This window comes from Talpa occidentalis, unplaced genomic scaffold (assembly GCF_014898055.3).
Source record: "Talpa occidentalis isolate TD23 unplaced genomic scaffold, MPIMG_talOcc4v2.1 talOcc4.17, whole genome shotgun sequence".
Lineage (NCBI taxonomy): Eukaryota > Metazoa > Chordata > Mammalia > Eulipotyphla > Talpidae > Talpa > Talpa occidentalis.
In genome coordinates, this window is record NW_023601754.1 from 55,602,031 (window position 1) to 55,622,752 (window position 20,722).

General features: G+C 62.8%; 1 protein-coding gene across 3 annotated transcripts; it reads right to left on the bottom strand.

Annotated features, from left to right (window-relative positions):
• Nucleotides 1-1,909: 1,909 nt before the first annotated feature.
• On the bottom strand, nt 1,910-18,741 carry FRMD8 (FERM domain containing 8). Of its 3 annotated transcripts, XM_037517578.2 has the most exons (12): nt 18,565-18,741; nt 17,236-17,386; nt 15,848-15,932; nt 14,461-14,628; nt 11,997-12,098; nt 11,694-11,752; nt 11,448-11,614; nt 9,439-9,657; nt 8,347-8,470; nt 7,581-7,724; nt 5,089-5,293; nt 1,910-3,581 (listed from the first exon to the last, which is right to left on the bottom strand). In XM_037517578.2, the coding sequence occupies exons 2-12, from the start codon at nt 17,236-17,238 to the stop codon at nt 3,463-3,465; spliced, it is 1,395 nt and encodes a 464-aa protein (XP_037373475.1). In that variant the 5' UTR covers nt 17,239-17,386; nt 18,565-18,741; the 3' UTR covers nt 1,910-3,462. The 3 variants fall into 3 exon arrangements, with proteins under 3 accessions (XP_037373475.1, XP_037373476.1, XP_037373478.1); XM_037517579.2 differs by lacking the exon at nt 18,565-18,741 and having other exon boundaries at nt 17,236-17,606; XM_037517581.2 differs by lacking the exons at nt 17,236-17,386; nt 18,565-18,741 and adding an exon at nt 16,219-16,238.
• Nucleotides 18,742-20,722: the final 1,981 nt, after the last annotated feature.

Below are 20,722 nucleotides of genomic sequence, written 5' to 3' on the forward strand. Positions count from 1 at the left end.
CACAGCTGCTCTGGGCAGGGGACCAGGCCAAGACTGACATCTGCAACCCCCTCACCCCAGAAGCCCCCAGTAAACCCTCTCCCTTCCCCGGGTCTCTGCCAGAAGGCCTGTCCTTGCCCCAGTCACTGCACAGGAGTCCTGGGGACTGCCCTCGACTTGCTCAGACTTGGCCCCGCCCAAAGCCTTCCCAGGAGAGGCTGCCTGGCGCCACGGAGCAGGGGGAGTGGAGTCCTGGCCCCAGCGGCTGCTGACCTCCACGATGTGAGGGGGGCCCGGCTTTGGCTGGCCCAGAATGTTAGGGATCACGCCACCGCTCGGCCAGCACCAAGGTCAAATGCGCAGGGGACACACAGATCCAGGCAGAACTGGGACTATTATTTCCCTTCTTGCAAGTCATACTTAGAGACAAGGCCTTTGAAATAGCTGCAGGGGAGGGGAGGTGCCAGCCGGGAAAGGGGAGGTGGCCAAGGGCGTCAGCGCCTCTGGGGTGGGGGAGCAGGAGGCCCCAGGGGTGCCCACCGTGCCTGCTGGACTTCCCCAAATAGTCCTAGTTTGAACCATTTTGACTCAGTTATCGTTTTCCAGGAAAAAAACAAAATCAATTCCAAATCAGAATGTGTCTTGGGCACATGGACCCTTATCTTTAAAAAACGTGGGTCCCACTGTTGCAGAGCAATCCTTTCCCCCTAACACCACCACCGAGTGGGGAACCCCGGGGAGACGCCCCAACAAGGAGGGCAGGGAGGTGCGGGTGGTCAGGAGCCAGGGCGCTTGCTCGGAATGGGGGTGGGCAAGCGCGCCAGGCCCCAGGCCCCTGGGCACAGCCCCCAGATTCCCGGCTGCCGGACCCGGTGGGCGGCGCCGTCGGGAAGGGCGGGCTCAGCTGCCCCCTGCTGGCGACGCCGGAGCGGCGCCGGCTGTGACCCGCGGAGTCCCTCCTCACACCCGCTCGCCTCCCTCCGGAGCTGCCGGCTGCTGGGGCGGGGAAAGCGGCTCATGGCGGGGAACCAAACTGCCCTCTTAAATCCGAGGTCCTAAGCCAGGTCCAGTCCTGCACCACAATCTCCCCGTCCCTGAGCCCGGGGGCTGGGCAGGGAGAAGCTGTGGCTCTGAAGCGTCCTCCCGGCCTGCAGAAGGAAGGGCAGAGGCTGTGCTGAGGCCTGCGACCCCCGTGGCTCAGGGCCGTGTCCCTCAGGCGCAAGGCCTGTCCAGCACAGCCAGGCTCTGCCTGGTCCCTTCCCGCCTCCCCGCCCTCTCCCCTCGCCCACGTCTCCCTCCTCGCTGCGGCGCCCCTCCCCGCAGGAGTCTTCCTGATCACGACCCTCTTCCCCATCTATTATCGGCTCCGTTTTTGTCTCGTGTGAGGTGTCACCCTGTAGGGCCAAAGCCCAGAGTTTATGGCTGCGGAGCAGCTTCCTGCGGGGCTCGAAGGGCTCCACAGGCGGGGCCTGGTGCTGCCCCGGCCCCAGCAGGACGGACCAGCAACACCAGCTCCTGGCCAGGCCCAGGGCACAAGATAATCCAGGCCTTTTGGACTCTTTAGCCTCTGTCCCCCGAGCACGGGCTTCACGCTGCGTGAGGGGCGAGGCCACGAAGTCCAGATTCTGGAGGCACCGCGTCTAGGGGGCAGCGGGGCCGCGGCGGGGGCGCGCAGGACCCGGCCCCGCCCACAGGCAGCGGGGGCGCGGCCTGTCGCTCAAGATCTAGCCCCGCCCACAGGCAGCGGGGGCGTGGCCTGGCGCTCAAGATCTAGCCCCGCCCACAGGCAGCGGGGGCGTGGCCCGGGCGCGCTGGCCCCAGCCCAGCAGACCGGCTGTGCGGGTGGAGCCAGGGCTTACCCGACAGGCTGTAGCCCTGGTAAACATGGGCTCCTGGGCCCCTTGCAGTTTCAAGTTTGGTTCCCATTACGAACCCCAAAATTCCCCTGGCCTGACTCCACACGGCCCTGACAAACCAAGATAGGAAAATTTCCGTCTGGGTTCTCCAGGGTATTCAACTTGGAGCGCCCCTCCACGCGGTTAATAAAAACTGAAGGCAGCCTGGCACCAACCCCAGGCCACAGCTAACACCCTTCACCTTAGTTATCACAAGCTAACCTGAAGTTTGCTGGAAACCTAGTTTATTACTATGTCACATGATACAAAAAGAGTGAGAATGTTCAAGAGGACTTGATGAATACTGCATTGCTCCCTGGGGCAGGCGGGCAAGGGGAAAGTGGATGCTGAGAATGCAGGACAGAGGCTGAGGCAGAGGCAGAGGCAGAGGCATGAAAACAATGTGCACGCGTGCCCAGCCAGCCTACATGCCTGGTGCCAAGGTAACGAGGGAGACAGAACCAGAGGGCTGGGAGCTGGGAGGGCTGGGCAGAATCCCTGACTCCAGGAGGGACATATGTCCATCGTGAGGACATTGGGGATACACTTCATGATGATAAAAAACAAAGTCCCTACTTGCCAAAGGCAATCCCACCCCAGGACACCTGGAGGTTAAGTCTCCAAGAGGGGGGTGGGCCCTGGAGATAGCAGGTTGCACTTCCTCTCCCCCGCCCCTACCAGGGAGAAAAACAGAGCCCTGTGCCCAGCAATCCTCGGTCCCTGCCTGTGGAATGTCCCAGGAGCTCGGAGTCTCCAGGGGAATCCATGGCAGGGGAACCCAGGACTGGGCAGGCCCTCCTCTGGCCAGTCCAGCTTCCTGCCATGTCCCCAGGAGGAAGGCCTGGTGTGGTGGGACTTGTCCTGCCAAGCAGTCCCAGGGTTGTGTGGGTGGCTATGGCACTACTCCGGAGAGCAGCAGCTCAGGCTGGGGGCCTTCCCTCAAGTGCCTCCACACCCACAGGCATCAGAGCCAAAGCTGGAGTGAAAACCTGATGCCCAGGGGTGTTGGAAGCTTCTCCTTGTGTGGCATGTGGGTCTGGGGGGCTTGTGGGCTCAGGGGGCAGCCCCCTTCCAACACAGTGATGTGACCAAAGCCTAGCAATAGGCACTTTCCTTCTGGTGGTGTCTCCTGCCACCCAGCTTGCCCTAGTTCCCTCCAGCCAGGGAGGGTATGGACACGGGGCTTCCCTTCTCAGTTCCTGCCCCCACAGAGGGACATGATGTGGTCCCAAAGTCCAGGGGGGAGAGCGGAGCACAGCAGAGTCTTGGTCTCTGTCACCTGCCGTCAGAGCTGTCTTGGGCCTGCAGAGCAGGGGACGCCACCCATCTTGAGAGGGGCACAAAGGCCCGTCCCTGGGTGGGAGGGATTGGCCAGATGGTTGTGAGAGAGCAGTGCCCAGAGTCTGGGGGGAAGGGGGAGGTGGCAAAAGGGACCCTGCAGGGTCTGGGTCTGCTCTGTATAGCTGAGCCCCACCCCAGGCCCAGAAGCCCACTGTCCAGGCCATGAGGTAGTCCTCCGCTCCGTGTCCTGGGGAGGTACTGCAGGTCTGGACGGCGCAGGTGTCCACCTCCTGCCTGCACGGCCGCCTCAGCCCTGCTCCAGGCTGTCGGAGGGCTGCACCACGGTGTAGCTGCCCTGGCCCATAGACAGCTGCCGGCTGAAGAAGGACGTGGTGCGCTTGGGTCTCACCCGCCTGATGTGGTCACCTGTCCGGGAAGAGGGGAAAGAGCTGAGGAAGGGCTCCCGGCCCAGCGGTGGCCCCTTCTGGAGCCCATTCAGACTGGCCCTTCTTACCTGCCAACTTTCTGTCTCAGCCCTACACCCCATTAGTGACAGGATGGAGGGGGGGGGCATGTGGCCAGCCCCCAAATCAGAGGCCAGATCTGGCTGTGTGCTTGCTGGGCAGCTGTGGGGTGTGAGGGGCTCTGCCTAAAACCTGGTCAAGGAGCAAGTGAAGAAATGCCCGCTGCAGGCTCGCGGGCCAATGGAAGGCGTGCCTGCGGGCTCAGGCTTCAAGCCAGGCACTTGAGGTGAACGCCAGCATCACGAGGATGCTGCTGGCGCCACCTTGGCTGCATCGTCCTGGAAACAGCGCTCTCCCTCGGAGATCTTTCAATCCACAATCCCGTCCAGCCCCGAGAAAAACACAGAGAAATGCCAGCGAGGGGACAACCTGCAGGACCTCCGCCAGAGCTCCTTTTCAACGGCGCGGGAAGCAAGGACAGCCCGAGGAACCGGCACCCGGAGAGGAAGCGGGAGCCAGGACGACGACGAACGGGGCGCGGCCCTGGGACGGGTGCTAGGGGGACACTGAGGAGTTTACTTAGTGCATTTTATCAGTAGTGCCTCAGTAATTATAGCAAATATGCCAGTTTCGTGTTAGATGTTAATTAAAAAAAAGTCAAGCCACCAAAAAATAGGCGACAGAAATAATGAAAACATCAAAGGTCTCGCACATGAGAACAGCCGGCTTCAGTGCCAGCACCTGCTCGCCCCTCCCCCGAGAATGGCACCAGGGTGAGGGTGCAGAAGGCCAGGGCTGGCTCCCTCTTGGGGGGGCGGTGCCAGCGGGAGCCCCTAGGCCCAGCAACCCTGCGCTTCTTGCAATTCTTCCTGAGGAAAATGGTTCGGACTCCATCATACCTCACAGGTCTGATGCTCACAGGAGCTGAGGTACCACAGGAAAGCTGGCAGGAAGGAGTGAAAATGACAGCACTACCTTGCCAAGGCCGACTGTGGTGGCGGAAACAATCATTCTGGCATTGTCCCAGGAACACCTTGCCGTTTAAAGGCAGGTCTTTGTTACTGCATTAAAAATAGCACCCTTTTTATTTTTATTTTTATAGAAAGGTTGCCAAGATGAGAGCCCCGGCCAGTGCTCAACCAGCTCCTGAGGTGCGCCTCTTCTGTTCCCACCGGGCGTCTGCCGAGCTGAGCAGAAGCACTGGAACAATCTCCTGAGCGAGGTGTGGGGTTACACCCGTTCTTCCATCAGACCCCAGATTCAACGCTGCATTTAGGGGACTGCATTTTAACCAGCCGCACGGGCGCCACAGGATGGCCCCATCTTTACTCACACCTTAAAAACTGACAGTGGAAGTGTGTGTGCGCACCGTGTGTGTACCTGTATGTGAGCCGTGCATGTGTGTACACACATGTGCCGTGTGTGTGCCTGTGTGTGCCACATGCACGCGTGCCGCGAGGGACTCTCACCATCCTCCACGTAGTCGATGGTGGCGAGGTGCTGCAGGCGGCTGCACACCACACTGCCCTGCCTCCGCAGCTGGGGGCGCTGGGAGGGAGCTATGGAGGCACCTGGGGCTTGGGGGGCGCCAGACATGCTCTCCTGGGGTGCGGCGGGCTCCATGGCCTGGCTCAGCTCAATGCAGTACTCAATGAGGCTGCTCATCAACTCAGCCTGGGGAGGAGAGAGCAGAGGGTGTGAGGCCTGGAGGGGACCCCCCACCCAAGCCTTCCCACTGCTGCCACCACAGAGGAGGGTGGGGCGATGGAGGCTTCCCGGCTCTCTGTGGGGGGGGCGGAGGAGCAAACGCACACCATTTACGCAAGACCAGAAGGAGGGGTAGGCACTGTGGGCCCAAGGCAGGGGAGGTGTCCTGGGGTGACCCCCAGGTCAGTGCTGGTAGAGGAATAGGGGTCCCAGATTGGGGCGGGGGCGGAGAGCATCCTAGTCAGAAGGCACAGCCAGGCTGGTATGATCAGGCGCGGGGCTGTGAAGCTGGGCGCGGAGGAAAAGAGAGAAGCGGGCAGGCTACTCGAGTGGCTGAGAGAAGAGCTGCAGCCCACGAGGGGCAGTGGAGGGGAGGGCACTGACTGTGGGGCTTCCTCGAGCACGTTCTTTTTTTCATTTTTATTTATTTATTTATTTGTTTGTTTGTTTTTTAATAGGGGCATGTTTTATTTATTTATTTGTTTGTTTGTTTATACAAGCACTGGGTACAGTCAGAAGCGCGGGAGGGTGAGAGAATTCACCAGAGCCAGAGCGGGGAGCAGAGCAGGCAGAAGGACCGAAGTACACTGCTGAGGGGAGCAGCGGGCGGCAGGAGAGGTCTGCGCGCCATGCGGGACCCTCCTCCGGTGGCCGGGGAGCAGCCGGGGATCGAACCGGTGCTGCAGAGGCCGCGGGCAGCTTCGCAACCCAGCGCTCAACCGCTGAGCCACCGGGGAGGCCCTCAAGCATGTTCTTTAAACATGATGCCTTCCCCACAAATTGTAAACATGATCTGTGTTGATGGGAAGTGACCTGATGCCTGTGGGCACCATCCGGGAACACACAGCTGCTGGTGCTGCGGCACACAGCAGGCAGAGCAGGATGAGGTGGACAGAGCCTTGCATCTGAGGAGGGAAGCCACTGGGGAGGCAGGGTCAGAGCCAAAAGCCCGCGGGTGGTCAGGGCCTGCTGCTCCCAGCGCGGCCCGAAGCCTCTCCAAAGCAACACAACCCACCTCAGGGAGGGGGCACGCAGGAAACCTGGCCGCGGCCCAAAAGGAAGAGCCGGTGAGCCACGTCCTCTCCACACCTCCCTCCTTCCCGCACTGGGGGGACATGGCCAAGCTGGGCTGGGGACCAGGCAGGCGGCTGTGGGGAGAGAGGGCCCCAAGCTGTGAGCGTAACAGGGAAGTTCTTTCAGAGCCTCTGCCACAGCTCAAGGCTTCTGAGGCTCAGGGAGCTGCCATCAAAACTGAGCCACTTTTGACTAAATTCAACACCCATCAGGGCCTCCCCGGTGGCACAGTGGTTGAGCGCTGGGTTGTGAAGCTGCCCACAGCCTCTGCAGCGCCGGTTCGATCCCCAGCCGCCGGGCGAGGGTCCCACGTGGCGCGCAGACCTCTCCTGCCACGCCCGCTGCTCCCCTCAGCAGTGTATTTTGTCTGTCTGCCTGTTCTGCTCCCTGCTCTGGCTCTGGTGAATTCTCTCACCCTTCCACACTTCTGACTGTACCCAGTGTTTGTATAAATAAATAAATAAATCTTAAAAAAAAAAAGAAAAGAAATTCAACACCCATCAGCAAAGCAGGGAAGGACAGAGGCCCTCCAGCTAGAAGAGCAGCTCTGGTGCCCACAGCCAACACCAGCCTGTTCAGTGCAGAGCTGAGCGCGTCTCCCATGAGAGGAGCAAGCCTTTGTGACCTCACGTTGGGTGAGTTTCTTAGGAAGTAGAGGCATAAACCACACAAAAAAAGGGCTTCCTCAAACTCAGAAACACCTCAAGAATCACTGCTAGGAAAACAAAAGGGCAAGTCGTAGACTGAGAGGAGACATTCGCAAAACCCCTGACCGGGTGAAGGACAGGAACGCAGAGCAGTAAGAAAACAGCCCCCCTAAAAATGGGCAAATGACTTCAACAGACACTCCGCTGAAGGAGCTGCAAGGGTAGCAAAAGCAGGCGGACAGGTGAGCCAGGCTGGCACGGCCGGAGCACGCAAAGGAACCACAGGGTCCTGTGTCAGCGGGCGCTGGCGGGGGGAAGCCCCTCCGGGCCTGTGTGCCGCGCCCCATTCACTCAGCCCCACTTCTCCCCGCACCTCCCTCCTGGGCTTGGCAGACAGGCGCTCAGGCAGCTGGTGGCTCGTGGGGACCTCAGCAGATGGCCACCACCAGCAGCCGGGGTGGCTCCGGGTCCCAGCGCTTGGGACGCCGGCCCTCAGTACCCTCTGACCCAGCCCGCCTGGCGCCTCCACACACCTGCTTGGAGTAGATCTTGAGGAGCTTGTTTACGGGTGTGCCCTCATTGTCCCCGTCGAACTCCAGCCACAGGACAGACTCCTCCTCCTCTGGGGAGGTGTGGTCCCAGGACAGCTCCTGGAAGCCCAGGCCCAGCAGCACATACTGGGGGGACAGAGAGTTTGTCCTCCCTCCTCAGGCAGAGGCCCGCTCCCCGACTCACGCTGCCACCCGGAGAGGAGCCCCAGCCTTCAGCAGACCCGAGGGGAGTGGAGCGGGGGCAGTTTTCTCTGCAAGTCAAGCCCCTGACGGCCAGACAGTCACATGGGGCAAGAGGTTGGGCGGGAGAGACCTGTCCTGAGTCAGAATTTGCCCTGCGCTTTCTGCTAGCTTAGGGGCATGGGCGGGCTGCCGTCACTGCCTTCCACACAGGCAGTCAAGGGAGGAGCAGGCCCTGGGCAGCCCAGGAGGCTCCCTGGCCCGGGCCTTTCCGGAGACTACGAGCTAGTCTCCAGCATTGTCACACTCCTGCCAGACTCTCCACTCAGTAGAGTTCACCCTGCCGCGCCTGCCATGCCCTGGAGGCAACCTGCCAAGCAGGCTGGGCACAAGAGCTGATCCAATAGGGGCAGATCCAGGGGAAAGCGGAAGTCTAGGGAGGGACCCTTCCAGACAGGACATTCACTCTGCCCCTGGCCACCCACAGGCCCACGGGAGCCAAGAAAGCTGGGTAAGTAGCCCCACCCCCCTTCCTCTCCACGGAGCCCCCGTCTTGCCCTGGGGGTACCTTCTCCCTGCTGTCGATGACATGCACGCCCTCCAGGTTGATGGCCACTGACACCGGCTTTCGCCTGCCCCGGTGCAGAAAGCCCTGGGCTGGCTTGTCAATTTCACCGTGGAAGAAGGCAGACCTGGGGAGGGGAGGGGGTCGGTCTATTCCCACCAGCACCAGGAACAGAGAGAACAGAGGGCTCAGGGACGGGGTTCACCCACAAGCAAATGCTCTGGCTAGGCCCCATCTGGGGCACCCGAGGAACTTGAAGCAGCTCAGGTGGCAGGTTAAATGGGAAGCTTCCCAGGGAGGAGGAAACCGTTGGGAGAGTGAGAGGGAGGCTTCATGGAGGTGGTGGCATCAGAGCCGGTGGCGTGGGGCGGGGGGTCTGTGCAAGCAGGAGCAGGGTGGGCCCGGCATGGGGCAGAGCAAGTGACGTTCAGGGACCTGCCAGGACTCAGGGCCTGCAGGGACTGGCTGAGGCTGCTGGCGCCGGGAGCCCGCAGGGCTGGGAGAGCCCTGCTGCCCATGGTCAGCTCAAGACCCCTCAGCAGCAGGGAGTCAAGGCTGTACCTGCCTGGGACCCACCAGGGAGTCAGGGGGCTGCCCAGCGAAGCAGCTTCAGGGCTTGACACTGAGAAGGGGCAGGGCATGGTGCCAATCTCTGAGCTGCCACCCTCCCCTGCCCGGCCCCTTGCCCCCTGGCACCTGCCCCTGGCCACGCCAAAGTCCTAGAAGATCCCGCTCTCTGGGGCCCCCTGCGGCTGCACAGAGCAGGCCTCCCCTGGAGACCAGCACGAGCTGCGCCAAGTCGGAACAGCCCCAGCTGCTGCATTCCCACAGCTGTCCCCGCCCCACATCTGTTCTCACTCTCACTGTTGCCACTGGGGGAGCCACGCCACCAGGCAGGGGTTGTGACTTGCTCACTGTGGCGCCACCAGCCTGAGAGTGGGGGCACACAGTAGGGTCCCACTGACCAAGTAACCGGTGGGCAGGAGACAAGTGTCTCCTGGTAAGTGTGGGGCTGGACACAGCCTCCGCGCAGGGAGCTGGGCAGGGGCTGGCAGGGAGGGCAGAGGCCGAGCACGCGGCCGGGGTGCGGCTCACCCATAGAAGGGCAGCTCGTGGCACTTGAGGAGGTAGGCGCGGTGGTGGGTGCTGAGGGAAGCCTCATGCTCGCTGTCCAGTGCTTCCTTCACCTGGCGGTAGGCATCCAGCAGGCCTTGCTCGCCCACCACAGGTTTGGCCCCGCGGCCCCGGAGGGCAGCGAAGAGCCCGTGGCCGCGCTTACAGAGGTGGGCCGGGAGGAAGGAGTCCAGCTTCTCCCTGCAGAGGAGGACAGGCACGTGGTGTGGGGCTGGCCCAGCTGGGGCTGGCCCGAGGGGCTGAGGACCATCGTGGAGGTGTTGGGGGCTTTGGCCTGGCTTGGGGACCCACAGGAACTAATCACACAGTGGCCTCCTCTGCGTGGGGGGATGAGACCCCCAAGAACCCCTCTGCTGGGATGCCAGCAGCATGTTGGCCACTGGGGCCTGAGGTCCAGAGACCAGGACAAGGTGTTCACCCCAGCCCCAACCTGGAGCAGGCGCCAGGGCCCCCGAGGCTGTCCTGCTGGAGACGCAAAGGACAGAGACCCCACGTCAGTGGGTCTGAGTCCCTTCTGATCACACACGGGGAACCTTAGCACAACTCCGCCCTGCCACCCCGGGGCCAGGCTGGCACCCAACATTCCCTGGGAGGTGCCTGGGAGTGCTCAGTCCCTGGCAGCTGCCCATCCAGCCTCCGGGGCCCTGCAGAGGAAGCCAGTCACAGATGCCTCCTCATGCCGAGGGTGGCTGGCGGCTGGGGAGCAGGGATCTCTAAGGGGGCTTCCCAAGGACCAAACCCCACACCCAGCCACAGAGAAGGGTCGCAGGGGCACGGCCGAAGCCAGGAAGCATCTGCACGGGCCCGGGAGGCCCAACCGCCGTGTGGCATGAGCAGGTCTCCAGGAGGCCGCCCACCCTCCTCGGGCTCGTGGGTGTCCTCATCTCCTGTCCCTTCTCTGGTACCTTGGAGACCCGGCCTTTCCTGCTCTTCCCATGGGGTCTGCGGGAGCAGGGGCGGGCCCCAGGGGACAAGTGGGCCTCAGCCAATGGGACCCTGGTCACTGTGTCGTCTCCTTTGGGGGACCTGACTCATGGGGTCATCAGGGTGAGTGTGAGGACTCTGCTGTGTTCGGGGAGAGGCCCCTCCTTGCCAGGTGGACAACAGGGCCCCTTGGCCACCTTGAGGCAGAGCCAGAGCACGGCAGTGCGGGAGGGACAAGTGGGGTGTCCATGCCCCACTGCCTCAGCTGAGCCCGGAGCCTGTCTGTCACGCAGCTGACAAGGCTTCCAGCTCGCAGTTCAGATTTGCTGTCGCTTGCAATAGGGACAGACAGGCCTGTCACAGGAGCCAGGACCCCTCGCCACCACCTGGAGCCAGTTCAGCTGGGAGCCCTTGGACTTGACTCTGAGCCAGGGGCGCTCCCACAAGGCCCCAGTGGTCAGTCACCTGGCACAGGGCCTGTCTCCGGCCCCACCCCACCCCAGCTCCGGGGTCTTAGAACAGGCTGTGCCGAAAGCAAATCCTCCTGCAAATTCTCTCTGAAGATCAGGGTCAGGCCAGGGCGGTCAGAGGCCCGGTGGCTCTGCTCCCAGCAACACTCGCTCTGCAGCCACAGTGGCGCGCATGGCTTCTGCAGAGAGGCCCGGGAGCAGAGCCAACACTGGGACGTCTGGGAAACGGGCGCGAGTCCCACAGGTGCACTCAGCTGGGCTGTCCCTGCTGACCAGGGTCAGTACGTGGCCAATCCCGGCTGCGACCAAAAGAACAGGCCAGCTCCCTCTTGACCTCGGTGCAGCTGGGCTTCACTCTCACTCACGGTGGGGGCGCCGCAGGCTGGGGACTCCTGTGGGCCTCCCCTCCCAGAGTCTCCCTTGGCCCAGGTCCCTCAGGCGCAAGCAGAGGAGGCTTAGACAGGCAGGTGGGGTCGCCTGAGGTCACACAGCACAGGCATGGCCCAGGGCCGAGACCTGACCCCCATCCCAAAACACCAGTTGTGGGTGGGCAGCCCGTGCCCTGAAGGCCCTCACCTCAGGGTGCAGGCAGCGGGCTGGCCTGGCTGGTAGGGCCCGAGCTGCACGCGGCACACCAGGGCGCCCAGGGCCTCGCAGTCCTCCACATCACACGGATACCGCGCGGTCAGCACGTTGCCCTTTGCCTCCTCGTACAGCAGCCGCAGGACCGCCTCGTCGTGGATCTGCGGGCAGGGCCGGGGCAGTGAGCCATGGCGCCCGGGGCCTGCAGGCTGGGGGTCTGGGCACCGGCTACTGCCTCACCTGCAGCTCCCGCCGCTTTGGAAAGAACACGTTCCTTCGGAACTGCAGGGACGGCTCATCTGGGGAGAGAGTCAGGGTCACGCCTGGCGGCACTGCTCCCTGGCCAGCCCAGCCCCAGATCCTGCAACAGCACCCACACGCTGGGCTGTCCAGAGAGGGTGAGCAGTTTATCTTGACTTGCGGGCCACACCCCTCCCGCCCTGGCCAGGAGTGGCTGGAGCCTGGAGGAGAGGCTGACCTGCCCTCCCCTGGGACAGCGCCCCCTGGCCGGGGAGGCAGGCGGGTGGGCGGAGCAGCACTGACCTGTGGCCACGTCGTCATCTGGGGCATCAGTGAAGCGCAGCAGCAGCTCCGGCCACTGGCGGCCCAACTTGTAGGGCTGGTGCTTGGGCTTCAGCTGCACCTCTGTGGGGAGAGGGGCGGCATCAGCCCGTCGGCCGTCATGCTCTGCTCTCCGGGCGGTGCTGAGCAGAACTGCGCCAAGGGGTTCTCAGGCATCACCCCACAAGAACCCCATCCCCGTGTCACCCACAGAGAAAATGGGGCTCAGGGAGGTGAAGTTGCTTGTCCAAAGTCACAAGCAAGTGAGGGGCTCAGGCTCCAGGCAGAGGCTGCCTGACCGGCCTCTGCCTCGCCCTGGCCGGGGAAGGCTGGTGCTGGTGCTGCTGGGCTGAGGGGGTGGGAAGCGCCGGGATAGATGGACCCAGCACCACCAGAGGAGCAAAGTGCACAGCTGGACCGAGGTCCAAAGGCCCGAGGGGCTGCCCTCCCCTGTTCCTGACAGCGCCTGGGTCTTCCCCTCACCGCTGCCCTCCAGACTCTCCCCTGGGAGCTCCAGCCCCCTGCATCCCACAAGCATCTCACCCCCTGGGTCCTCACTTCCTCCTCCCACTGCCTCTCCACTCTGCTCCTGCCACACATGCCTTCTTCAATCACTGGAACATTCCCCCAGCTTGTTTCTGCTTTAGGGCCTTTGCGCATGTTGTTCCTCCTGCCTCAGACATCTCCCTCCCCATGGCTGGCTCCAGTCTCAGTTCCAGGGTCACCTTCCCTGTCCCCCTCACGCTGATCACACTATCCTCTGTGCCTTTTCCAGCAATCACCATGACCCGACACCAGTCTGTGCCCCACTCCACAGGGATGGCTCTGTCCTATTCACCGCTGTGCCCCGGGCCCACTGCAGGCCTCGCTGCCAGGGCCGGCTGACAAAGCCACGTCATCCCCTGCACCTCCGCCCTGGGCGACGTCTCCCACCTGGGGGGAACGGCGCTGTCATGCGATGGGCGCGCTACACTGCCTTCTGAACCCCCACCCACCCTTATGCCCCCCTCACCCCTCCCCACCAACGAGACTGCCATTCCGTGCAGAGTGGCGACGGCATTGAGAAGGCCAAGCTCTTCCCAACACCCAGCCCGAGGGGTGGCTCCAGTGGCACCCCCTTCCTGCCTCCCGGTTCCAGGCATCCATCACTGTTTCGCCAGGTCTGGGGTGGGCGGGAGAGGGGGAGGGCACCATGGGTTTGTTCTGAAGGGCCTGAGTCAGAGCTCAAGTGACCTTTCAGCCTTCCGGGACGGGCCTGGGAACAAAGTGGGTGCTGACTTCGCGCCGGGGCCTCTCGCCATCCTCCTCCTGGACAGGGCGGGGCCTGGGTGACCGGGGCCACACAGACAACCCATTCTTGTCCCCACAAGGGGGGAGCAGGAATGTGATGAGGAGGACGTGGGGGCGGAGGAAGTGGGAGGAAGAAACAAACAGCGGTGCAGCTGCTGGGACAGCGGCTGAAGCCGGGTGCATGGACTGGCCACCCCCACTGCTCTCCAGAGGGGCCCACAGACTGACCAACAGCCCTGAGGGTGAAGGAGGGACCGCTGAGCGGGGTGAGCAGCCAGAGGAAACGGGCAGCAGGAAGAGGGTGGGCAGGACAGCAGATGGGCAGGAAGCTCCAGGTGGATGGGGCTGGGGGAGAGCCCAGGAGGTGGAGAGCAGTGAAGGGGTGTCTCTTGCCCCAGGCTGGCTGAGACCCCCACCCCAGGGCAGAGGTAGACCCCAATGACCAGGCATCCTTCCCCTGGCCCCCGTCCTGTCCAAGCCGGCAGGCTAGAGGTCCCAGAATTCCCCACACCCAGGCTTGAGGTTCTGCTGAGCCACAGCTTCCACTCCCGCTCCCCCTATTTGGTCACTGATCAGCCTGCAAAAGCAGGACACGGTGGCCACTGGCCAGGAACCAGGAGGGTGGGGGCCTTGCAGAGAACGCGGCTCAGGAAAAGCAGCATCCTCGGGGGCAGCTGCTCCTGAGCCGAGGCCCACCTGCCTCCCTGTCCCCAGCGGGCAGAACACAGTTCAGTTAGGCCAGTTGGGAGGTCGCCCCTTTTGACCTCGGTCCTACCGCTTACTCACTAGTCCCCATTGCGAACCTCAGTTTCTTCATTCGAGAAACAGGGCTCGCTGGGCCTGAGGATGAGCCGGGTGTGCGCTCATGAATATGGCCCTTCCCCCACCCCGCCATCCTGCTCCTCCTAATGCCCCAGATTCTGGCACCACTGAGCTGAGGGGCAACCTCCTGGGCCACCAGCACAAAAAAGGCAGGAGTTGGGGTGGGGGTGGGAGTGGGAGTGAGCCAGGACCCCTCTTGGCTCTGGGTCCTCCAGAGGTAGACAGCTCAGGACACAGGCCCCACCATCCACTTCTGGATGTGGCCAGAGGTTCTGGAAGCTACAGCTGCCCCTTCCTCCCCACTGGTCAGACCCTCCCAAGCCCCAAGTCTTACCCAGCAGAGGCGAGACAAGCCAGAGCGCGAAGGCGTCCAGGGCGATGTCTGGGAGCTGCAGGGCCTCGCGGACGGCGCGGTGCAGCTCATGGGCGCTGAGCGAGGACAGGTGCTCCGCGGCCAGGGGCAGCACAGTGTCATCCGCCAGGTACACTAGTACGTCCGCTCCTGCCAGGGAGGCCAGCTGGGGTCAGTTGGGCCCACTGCCCAGGCACCCTCCCACACTCCCCTCTGCTCCTTGGGGTGACCCCAGAGGCAGGATCCCAGCCTCCCAGACCCACCCACTTCCTAAAGATTCAAATCAAGGCCACTCCACCCCGCTGGGCTTCTCTGAAGGACACTCCACAGGTGGGAATGCGGCAGAGGGAGGCTGAACCCATGGCGAGGCTACAGTAGCCTGCACACCAGGCGGTGGGGGCGACTACCCTTGGCAAGCTGCTGCCTCTCTCTGACCCGGGAAAAGGGGGAAACAGAGGAGTCCTAAGGCCACCCCAGGTGAAAGCAAGTTCCAGGGCTCAGCTTCTCTAGAACCTTCAAGCCCTGGGACTCGACACCAAGGCCTCTCAGCACGTCTCAAACAGGCTCAACAAAAGTCGAGTGTTCCCTTGGGACAGCCTGTGGGTTCCTACTTGGAGCCTGGAGCCAAAGAAAGACCCTCGAGGAGCAGCCAGTGCAGCTCCCATTCCGGGACTCTGTGCTTGGAGGCCGTGAACTCGGCTCCCAGCCTAAGAGGCCACGGACAGGCTGGCCCGTTTTAAGGTCAGTGTGAGCGCCCGGCCCCTCTCCCTGGACAGCAGGACTAGCACCCCCCAGGCCTCCCCCACCCCGCAAAGAGTGGCTGTGAATCCAGGGAGGTGACGCCGGCGAGGGGCAGAGCTCATCACCCAATACAAGAGAGGGTGCTTCCTGGCTCCCCGGTCCGCTCTGCTCCCACAGCTGCTTTCTGGAGAGATGGAAAAGTAGCTCCAGGAGGCGGCTGGGATTCCCACCCACTTTTCAGGCAGGGAAAACTGAGGAGCAGAAAACTCCATAACCTGTGACTTAACTTCCCTAGGGCCCAATTTCCTTCCCGTAAAAACATAACGAGCCCTGCTTTCAAAGGGCTGTTTGTGCCAAAGAAACCGAACACCGCAAGCGAGCGTGTCCTGCTCATTTATGGGGTTTCACTGACTGTCACGGCCTGGGGGCCAGGCTCGCGGGCCGAAGGGGACGGAGTGCAGAGCCCGGCCTGGCGGGAGCCCGCGGGCCGGGGCGTCCTGCCCGCGCTTCTCCTCGCCCTCAGCGCCCCTTCTTCGCTAACCAGCGCACCGGGTTGTGTCCTGAAAGGCAGGACAAGGGGGCCCCTTCCGCGGGCCGGGGCGGGAGAGGGTGGGCCGGGGGGACCCACCTCGGGCTCCCACGGAGGACACGCTGCTGCGATGAGACCGCTCGGCCGCGCAGGGCTGCGGGGCGTTTCCTTCCGTCCCGTCCATCTGGCGGGAAAGGGACGGGCAGTGCCGGGGCTCGGGGAGGGGCGGCGCGGCCGGGGCGCGTCCAGCGCGAGGGGCGAGGGGGCCGGGTGGACCGCGAAGGTGAGCCCCGCGGGCTGCCCGGGCCAGCGGGCAGAGCAGCGGCTGGGGGTCCTCGGGGCCCCCGAGGTCGCGGCTGGCGGGGGGCGGGGGCGCCGCGGGGTCGCGGCCCGGCTCCCGGGGTGCCCGGGCAGGGCAGGGCAGGGCGCACCCCTCGGGGCGGGGTCCGGGCAGGGCGGGCCGCTCTCACCTCGCAGGGACGCCGCGCCCGCCGCCTGGGCCCGCGCTGCTGCCGCGACCAGGACGCCGGCCCCGCTCGGCCCCGCTCGGCCCCGCCGGCCCCGCCGCCGGCCGGGACTCGCCTCAGCGCGCTCGGGCCGCGCCGGCTGGACGCGGAAGCCGGGGCGGAGGAAGCGCCGCGCACGCCCCGCCCCCTCGGCCAGCGGGAGCCAATCGGAGCCGGGGCCGCCGCGCACGCGCCCTGCCGGCGCCCGGACGCCCCGAGGCGCGCCGCCGGGGGCTGGGCCCCCCTCGGGGTCGGTTTCCCGGGGCTCCTGCCGCCAGCCCCGGGGTCCGAGAGGAGGCGCCTCACGCACAGACCGCTGGCCTGGAGCGGGCTGTGGCGCCGTGTCAAGGAAATTGGGGATGGACAGTCACTGGCCTGACCGCTCGGGCTGGGCCCCGCCTGTGCGTGGCGAGGCTTCCGGGGCGGGGGGGGGGGGGGACCCCGCGGCTAGGATGCTGCGGGCGGCGGCGACGGGCCTGGGCCCCTCTCCCGATGCAGCCCCGCAAGCCCCCGCCCCTCCCGGCCTCCGTTTCCTCATCCGTAAAGTGAGGAGGTTGGCCCCATGACCCCCAAGAACCCTCAGAGTCTCTGCTAGAAGCCCGGGCCGGCTCCCTGGTTTTTCCAGGGAGCGGCCCAGGAGCCCTGGCTCCGGGAGACCCGCAGGCGGGAGCAGCATTCCCTGCCTGGGAAGACGCGTTGGGCCCCCAAGAGGAGGGTGTGGAACCATTTGTCACCAACAAGTCCTGGCAATGCCAACACCAGAGCCTGCGGTGTAGATTTCAGGGAGAAAAACAGGCTCTGTGCACCTTCCTGAGCCTGAGGGGCCCAGTTGTTCCAAGCGAACAATGGCTCGGGATGCCCTGATCCCCAGGTGTGGAAGGGAGCCAGCTCCAGGCCCTAGCCCTGTCCATGTTTCCTCAGCATCTGAGGCAGCTCTTTGCCTGCCGGCCAGGGCTTTTATGCCCCCATGACACAACTTACCATCTGTCTTCTTCACTAGCACATACTAAGGGTTCAAGGAGGCTCAGATGTGAGCTGGAGGGAGGTGTGTGCGCCTTGGGAACAGGTGTCTCCCAGCTTGCAGCTCTGGGGTCCTCGGCCGCGACACAAAGACACTGCGATCTCTCCCAACCTGCTGGCATGAATCTGTTGTTGAGGGCCCACAGGGTGCAGGGCCGGGGCTGGGCCAGGGATGGCAGCATGGGGAGACACGGCTCTGCCTCAGGAAGGGTACCTTCTAGTGGAATTGGGAAGTGGTGGGAGAGGGGAGAAGAAAGGAGCACAGGAGGAAGGCAGGGTTACAGCATCCGACAGCAGAATTGCCTTTAGAAAATGCCACAAGCAGGCACAGCGCTTGAGCGCTGGGTTGCGAAGCTGCCCGCGGCCTCTGCAGCGCCGGTTCGATCCCCGGCTCCTCCCCGGCCACCAGAGGAGGGTCCCACATGGCTCGCAGACCTCTCCTGCCACCCGCTGCTCCCCTCAGCAGTGTACTTCGGTCCTTCTGCCTGTTCTGCTCCCCGCTCTGGCTCTGGTGAATTCTCTCACCCTCCCGCGCTTCTGACTGTACCCAGTGCATGTATAAACAAAAACAAAAAACAAACAAATAAATAAAACATGCCTCTATTAAAAAAAAAAAAAAAAAAAAAGAAAATGCCACAAGCAGGAAGAGAAGGGCCCTCACTTCCTGAGCACCTACTGTGTCTCATGTACCCCATGGACCTCACGGCTTGAAGAGGGAACGAGAATAATAGCTGGCATGCTCATCGCTTCCCTTTCTACAGCTTCAACCCTTCTGACAAGCTCAGGGCGCGTGGTAGAGCTCCACTTTGTGAGGAGCCTGGAACCTGGGCCAGCGGGAGGGCTGCTGGCAGGGACCCTAAGGGCTGAAACGGGGCCAGAGGGAGGCATTGCAGGTAGCAGGATCCACCGAGCATGGTCAGAACACTGGGCGCTCAGAGCTCAGCAGGTGACGCCAGAAAGGCGGGTGGCCCCTGGTGGGGGACGGGGTGGCGGGTCTGACAGGCAGTGAGGACAGTTTGGAGGTGTAGCTAGAGAGTGTGGAGCTCGGCTGTGCCAGGCAGAGAGTTAACCCTGGAGAGTTCTCAGGAGCACTGGAGAAAACCTAGCCGGGGCTGCCCTTCCTTCCGTGAGGCACCACGGGGGTGATAATGGGTCTCCTCTAAACTAGGGGAGGGGTTCAGTGGCTTGGAAAAGAGAGTAGGTCCCCTTCTGAAGTGAGGCCCTTAAGCCAACTGGCTGTCCCTCACTTTTGCAAGCAATACAGCACCCCAGGGGCACAAAAGGACTCACCCAATGTCACTCAGGAGAGAATGAACCAGAGGACCAGGAGCCGAGTCCCCCGAGAGGCCAGTGCTTGGGAAGGGCTGGTGACAGAGGCTAACGGTTAAAGGGCTCACAGGCTCCAGAGCACAAGAGAAAAATGTTTAATCTGACGTTCTGCTCGAGGCTGTACCCACAGCTGCAGTTTATCTGCAGACAACCCAGTCTGGGCAAGGACCAACCTTGAGCTGAGCTCCGAGCCAGCTGGAGCCAGGGAGCTGCAAACACAGAGGGGGAGCTACCCGGAGGCCAGGGCTCACCCACAGAAGGCGCAGCTCCAGTGACCCGAGGAAAAGCCTCCTTATCTCCTGTTGAGCCGCCCTGTAACTGGCGTGGACTCCACCTCATCCCTTTCTTTGTCTTTAGCCCCCTCCTGAGCCACGAAGCTGTAGCTCCTTTGTTCTCCAAAGGAGTCCTGGTCCCCCAAACCTGTACAACCTCGCTCCCTTTCTTAGCCAGGGAGGCGGATTTGTGTTTACCTCCTGCCTGTTTGCCAAACAGTTTACAATAAAGCTTCTTTCTTTTCTCAAAACCTGGGCTGGGGGCCTCCCCGGTGGCACAGCAGTTGAGTGCTGGGTTGCAAAGCTGCCCGAAGTCTCCACGGTGCCGGTTCGATCCCCAGCTGCTCCCCGTCCACCAGAGGAGGGTCCCACATGGCGCGCAGACCTCTCCCGCCGCCTGCTGCTCCCCTCAGCAGTGTACCTCGGTCCTTCTGCCTGCTCTGCTCCCCGCTCTGGCTCTGGTGAATTCTCTCACCCTCCCACGCTTCTGACTGTACCCAGTGCTTGGATAAATAAATAAATAAATATTTTTAAAAAAAAACAAAAAAACCTGGGCTGGGGTCGTGGTATTGGCCTCTATCCATGTTGGCAGCACTTGGCAACGGTCTCTGGGGCAGCTCCAGGGAGGAGGTCAGAGATGAAATGCTGCTTCCTCAACCCTCTCCTGGGTGGGAAAGTGTTGGGTGGGTTCTGCAGGAGAGGAGCAGGGCGCACAGCACCGGCTCAGCCTCTGCGGGGACACAAGAGCTGCAGGGTGGTCTGGAAGGGCAGAGTGGGGACAGTCAGGTCTTGCTGTTCTTTTGGGCCCGGGAGCCAACCAGGGCTGGTTGCAGGAATGCCCGTGGGTGCTACTCCCTGTCTTGATTATTCATTTGTTTTTTAATAAATATTGATTGCCTACTGCATCACACACCACTCTACGCCTTGAGATAGCATCAGTGAGCAGTGAGCAAAGCAGCCAGACATCCTGCTCTGTCAGACAGACAAGTCAACAACACCGTGTCAGAAGCTGATGAATGCAATGGGAGAGCGAGGGACAGACAGAGGCATCAGGGATGCTGGGCGGGGGGGGGGGGGGGGGGAGGCAAATGGCAATATGAATGAGACAATCCCGGTGGTCCTCCTTGTGGAGGTGACATCTGAGCTCTGGCAGGAGGAGGCCATAGGAAGAGGAACAGTCAGTGTAAGAGGAAGTAAAGTGAGAAGGAGGAGGGTAGCTGAGGTCAGAGGAGCAGGAGCGACCTGGGGAGTCTTCTAGAATCTGGAGCTTTGGTTTGGGCTGAGCTGAAAGGGGTCTCTGCAGGGTGCAGAGGAGAGGGGTGGGCTGGGTTAGATTTCAGCTGCAGCTTTCTGGCTGTTGCCTGGACAGACGTGGGAGGGGGCCAGGAGGAGGCAGGGAGGCCTGTCAGGCGCAGGAATCCAAGTGGAGGGGACGGTGGCTTTTGCCCAGGCGCGGAGGGGAGGAGGGAGGCGGGCTGGGAAATGGAATCTGTTTTGCCAGTAACCTTGAAGCAGTTTCCTCCTGGAACGGTGGTGACCCCAGGGTTGGCGCCGCTTTGGGGACCTTGGCAGAGTTCTATGGGCAAAAAGCTGAGCCGAGCATCTCTGTGCCCTGAAGGAGACCCCTCTCTTCTCGATCCCCCACCCCTGTCCTCCAAAGAGAAACAGGTAGCTGTAACCTGGTCACCCCCAAACAGAGCCACACGCCACCCTTTTACAGCTCAACATCCCCTACTTTCCCCTGGGAAAGAGGCTCAGCCTTCCCCCTGAGGCTGTTGGAGGTTGTTCATGACTCACCAGCAGATTCGGGGAGTCATAAACAACTCTGGGAGAACAGCTCCAGGCCC

Bases quoted from the DNA above. Each gene is read 5' to 3' on its own strand.
- FRMD8 (XM_037517578.2), bottom strand. The intron at 14,629-15,847 runs GTGGGTCCCCCC...CCTCCCTGGCAG, and splicing joins GTCCTCCGTGGGAGCCCGAG to GAGCGGACGTACTAGTGTAC. The intron at 12,099-14,460 runs GTAAGACTTGGG...CTCTCCCCACAG, and splicing joins GCTTGTCTCGCCTCTGCTGG to AGGTGCAGCTGAAGCCCAAG.